The following is a 5293-nucleotide window of genomic DNA, read 5'->3' as shown; positions in this document are numbered from 1 at the left end:
GAAAATAGAAAACCAAACATAAACAAACATATTACATGTTTTGAGATTTCAATACAGATCAACGAGCTTCCAACGTTGACTGCATCGAAAACATAATGGGCTGCTTCTTTCTGATACTTTCAACTCGGCTTTTATTGTGAAAGAAGATGAGCAATTTGAATTAAAACAATCATGCTGCTCATCTTTCTAACCAACGTCGACTAAAATTTTCAACAGCATACAATTAAAACAGCTTTAATTAATCAATCATCATAGACCTAAATTAATTTAGATTTGACAAGGGGTCCCCCTTCTTATATCTAACTAAAACCATTATTTCACACACACCAACACCTCGGATTGGAAAATATACTACTACTGTACAGGGCCAGATGACGAGAAGGCGAAAACCTAGTTGCGTCCCAGCCTCACCAGATGCTGCTGATGTTTTGCAGCCGCCGCTTTATCTGCTGCTTCACGTTTCAGCGTCCTCTTTGCTCGCCGCCCCACTGCCGCCACGTCTCTGGCGGCACAAGCCTCTTTCTTTTTTGGCTCACGAGAAGAGGGACCTGCATCACAGTCCTGAGAGTGAGGTTGTTGATGAATGGGTCTTGCCTCTTGCTTTCCAGCCCTGACATACCCGTTATGTCCCCATCTCCGGTTGCCGATACGGATATTGATATTCAATGACCGTCCCAGATACACTTCATCTAGATCTTCGTCATCTTCTTCTTCTTCATATTCGTACGAGTAAGGATACAAGTCTTCTCCCACATGATGATGATCGTCCAACTCTTCATGGCTCTCCACATGCAAAGGATGAAACCATGAAGCTCTCAGGAGGAGGCAAACACTCTCCTCAAACATGTAGTCATGAATGCTGTTAAAACCACAAAAAAAATGAGGATCACTGCTTATTCACCACATAAAAGAGAAGTTTGTAAACTCCCCTGAAATAATATACAAAAGAGAAACAGAGAACTCAACAGTGACCCTATTTTTTTCTACATGTCTTCGTGTTATAAAATGGTCAGCATGAAACCAAGAGATTGCCTTGGTAGTTGGTTCCTATTTAGTGCAACAAATAGTTTTTTTCTCAATCAATGTAAGAAATTCTTAAAATTTTCTATTTATCGTATAGCAAAGCTTCAAAATTTCCTATTTTGCACCTATTTTGACCTGTAGCCTTTTGACCTAATAGCCGTTGATGACATATATATGAACTTTTCATATATTTCACCATAACCCCTTGTAAACAAGTATCCGCATCATTAGATGTTTAAAAATCAGCACGTTAACGATCAAAATGGGTATGAAATAGGAAATTTTGCATCTTTTTTATACATGGATTGAGATTTAAAAAGAACTGTTCCACTAAATAGGAACTAAATCAGACTTGTTGCATTTGCCTTACAAAATCACTTCTGAAAATGCAAAAAGGCTGCAGATACCAAAAATAATAACTTTGAAATCAATTGCATATAACAAAGAGAAACTTCCAAAATAGATGTGGCATATTTACACCACTAGAAGTTTGAATTTGAGTTGCTCATAATCTTCACAATCAACTTCTCTTCAAGGACAGAGGATACTCCACATTTTGAACTAAAGGATGCCTTATCATGCCTAGTGAACAGCCATCACTAGTCCATATCAAATGGCACGACTTCCTGGCTGATATTCTAGCCAAGTTACAATGAGGAGAGGTAAGAATTGGAACGGTACCTGCCATCGAGAGAACGATGGATATTGAGGAACTCGAATGGATGCTTGCATTGCGGACAAGTTGGTTCCTTCTTATATGTGGCCCACCGGAGGATGCAGATCACACTATAGGAGAAAGGACAATAGAATAACTTCACTGAGGATGCATTTAGTAATTAACAAAAGATATATTGTGTATTTGTATTCAATGCAAATGAAGTGCTCTCAACTATTTCACCCAAAACCATGAATGAACACAACGACCAAGGAGAGTACGACAGACAAATATCCCTCTGCACATTTCTTTAGCAGCAGGCCGGTGCCATGAATATTAAATTCTACAGCCTCTGATATCTTCAACTGAAATTCAGAGGTACATACCAAGTAACAGCCAGAACATGCATATCCATGTTGTTTAAGTTATGTTTGAAGCCATGTAAACTTCAGATTATGACACACAATATGCACCACAAAATCTAACCACATAAAAAGAACCCCAATATATAAAGTCCTCAGCAGGTCAAACAAGCATGTAAAATTTAACCACCAAAGAACATAATATGCAAAAATGACAGTAGATATAACCTAAACCATTATTCATGACTTCCTAAGATGGTTTATAAACAAGGCTCATTGAAAGCCATAAGAATCATCTAGAGAAAGCAATTGAAACCAAACCAAACATATCCAGCATACCTCATTCGGAAGTAGGGTCTGGGGGTTAATATGTATGCGAACTTTTCCTCTCCCCAAGAGGTAGAGAGGTTTCCATGGAGATGTACGGCTTGGGGAAAAAGGGCATACATGAGTTAAACGGGGAAGTTGTAAAAAAAAAAAACTTGTGTTGGGACTTTAAGAAGAAACTAGAGCGCATGAGACATGGGAAAAAGAATATACGAATGAGAGTGCACGAACATGCAACAAAAAAAAAATTAGTAACATCATTCAACAATAACCGCATTAAGGATCTATGTAAATAAAACTATTAGAAACTAGCCAGCACAAGGTAATGTCAAGGGTAAAGTATGAAAACAGCAAGCCATTAAAGAGGACCATATCCTCTCTCTCCAACCACGATAGAGCATTTCTATTGAATATTTCGGCTCTTTACCCCTCCCTATAGTATCTACTGGTCTAGATAAATATTTGTTACTATAATGTTGCTTCTCCAAGAACTCCTATTTAAACCCATGTCCTCAGAAAAGGTTTAAAATAACATGTCTAGCCTTAGCTACTCGTCCACATCCTCCTCAAATTGCCCCTCCTCCTCACCCCTTCATTTGTTATGCTATCCACCCCCTCGAACTTGCTCTCAGTGTGTTTTGTATTTCCTTGCCTTTTGTATGCTCTCATAGTATCTGCTAGATAATTTTTTTATTTTTCTCGTTCTATGTTTACCATGTGCTAGAATTTGTTCCTTCTACATGTTCGCTCACACTCTTGCACAAACTGGCGATCTTCATAAATCACAAAAATAATCCCCCACGCTAATTACGAATAGGATTTACTGGGTCGGACATCAGTTTGGTTCTTTGGTTTATTTGTCTCCTCCTAACATGACAAAGCCATCTCTCGATTTATTAATGATAGGAAGTACTACACCCACCCTAGGAACTTTGTCTGCATCATATCCACATGTATCATAACCCATACGGTTCAACCAAATGTCCATCTCAATATCCTTCATCTTTGTAACTTCCAACTTCCTCTCATACGCCTTCTCAATCATGCGCTCTCATAGTTATATGATGTCTCTAAATATCTTTATACCCGAATAGTTCCGCAGCTCCGTGTGTCGCCTTCGTTCTTATAGATTAGCACCACCATGCTAAGCGTCCACTTTTCAAGCATCTTAACACTCTTGAGAATGGCATTAAAGAGCTATGTCGACCATAGCGCACCCGCCTCTTCTAGGCACAACCATGCCTCAATGAAAATCTAGTCAGGGTCCGCTGCCTTTTCCTTCCCCATTTTCAACAGTGCCCTTTCCATTTTCTCCTTCGGTTATTCTTCAACAAAGACAGTGATGGTAACTAAACCCAAAATTGATTAACTATTCAGATTGTATTCCATCACACTATCTAATTTATCTATTGAATGTACTCCTATGATCCTACACATGTTAATTATAGATATCATCCAACCCTCTTTATGTAAGTCATGCACCCTCCATGGTGTATCCAAAGGCCTTCATTAGATAGGAAAAGGTTGATGCTTTTCCCATTTTGCACAAGGGAGTAGCACTCCAAGTAGCCGTCAGATATGATCGTTTGTTCCTTATATGCAGCTGCATCTTAACTCTCAACTTCGATACATGATGTCATTTGACAGTAGGATTCTATCAATATAGTAGGCCTCACTCAGCATATCCTTCACATTGTGTTCAAATATGCACAAAAATATAAACAAACCAAAAAAAAGCCATTCCAGGTAGATCCAATTTCGTTAATTAATTATGAACAGTGCGGACACCCATATCGATTATTCTGTTGTGTCTTCTAAAGCATACTATAAACCATAACATTTTTTGCCGACCACTACAACTGCAGATAGAGATTCAGTTTCCATCAGTGTGGCCTGCCAATGTTGATTCACTATAATAGCTAGGACAAAAACCGACAATCTTGTCTTGGTTACAAAGTAACATAAATATTATCTGTTCAGATTCAAGCTGCAACATGATGTAGATATTACACGCACAATCAACCATTTTTTCTGGTCCTATTGAAACGAAAGATAAACGTATCAACAAATCGGGTAAGTGCATCTCAGTGTATTGAATCAACAATCAAGCCCTACATACAAATGTAATAAACGATTGTGATTGTGGAGAGACAAACCAGTAGGCATGCTCGCAACCTTTTACGAGGGCGGTTTCCTGTAATGCAATCTTATTCAAACAAATTGCACAAACCCCATGATGATCTTCATCAGCTAATAATGTTTTGGGATGCTGCCTCTCTTCGCTAGTAGAAACCACTTCCTTCTTCTCCCCAGAATTACAACCCTAGATTAATTAACAGAGTATCAAAAAATCAAACATCCCTCCAAAATTAAATTCCCATAGAAACAAAACCCTAACGCACTAATTTCAATATCGAATACAGATTGGAATAAAATCTGGGATGCTGATTCATATAGTAGGGTACCTGGGCATGGATTGAAAGATCCGGAAGGGCGGTGATGAGCTGTTGTTGTTGACCATCGATCTCAATGGCTGCATCCATGGCGATAGATTGGTTTGGATGTGATTTGAAGCAAGAAAAATAGTGTTTGATGATGGAAAAATGAGTTGGTAGAAAAGGAAGAAGAAATTGATGAGATTCTTAAGGAATTATTCGGATTCCAAAGGAGAGGAGAGAGAGGGCGAGTGCCCTAACAAGAGGGATTAAGATGTGGATATCATAACGAGCGGCATTTACCAAGGTTCGTTTTATATGCACTACTTTGTTTCACCGACTCGGGCTTTGGGAATTATTGTGTCACCCAGAAATGGGTCCGACCCGGCCCAGTTGGAACCGGTGGTGGACTGTAGAGATGGCCAAATGGGCCCGGCCCGGCCCGGGACCGCCGGAGGACCGGGACTGGGACCGACAAAGGACCGGCCCGG

General features: G+C 39.4%; 1 protein-coding gene across 1 annotated transcript; it reads right to left on the bottom strand.

Annotated features, from left to right (window-relative positions):
* Positions 1-219: 219 nt before the first annotated feature.
* LOC112499903 lies at positions 220-5089 on the bottom strand. Its single transcript, XM_025103175.1, has 4 exons — positions 4833-5089; positions 4524-4690; positions 1705-1809; positions 220-859 (listed from the first exon to the last, which is right to left on the bottom strand). The coding sequence occupies exons 1-4, from the start codon at positions 4908-4910 to the stop codon at positions 391-393; spliced, it is 819 nt and encodes a 272-aa protein (XP_024958943.1). The 5' UTR covers positions 4911-5089; the 3' UTR covers positions 220-390.
* Positions 5090-5293: the final 204 nt, after the last annotated feature.

The sequence above is a fragment of the Cynara cardunculus genome, assembly GCF_001531365.2.
Source record: "Cynara cardunculus var. scolymus isolate 2C chromosome LG 1, CcrdV1, whole genome shotgun sequence".
Classification (NCBI taxonomy): domain Eukaryota; kingdom Viridiplantae; phylum Streptophyta; class Magnoliopsida; order Asterales; family Asteraceae; genus Cynara; species Cynara cardunculus.
This window is presented reverse-complemented; position numbering and strand designations above follow the sequence as displayed.

Bases quoted from the DNA above. Each gene is read 5' to 3' on its own strand.
- LOC112499903 (XM_025103175.1), bottom strand. From the start codon at position 4,910: ATGGATGCAGCCATTGAGATCGATGGTCAACAACAACAGCTCATCACC. The intron at 4,691-4,832 runs GTACCCTACTAT...TAATTAATCTAG, and splicing joins ATCTTTCAATCCATGCCCAG to GGTTGTAATTCTGGGGAGAA. The intron at 860-1,704 runs GTACCGTTCCAA...TGGTTTTAACAG, and splicing joins CATCGTTCTCTCGATGGCAG to CATTCATGACTACATGTTTG.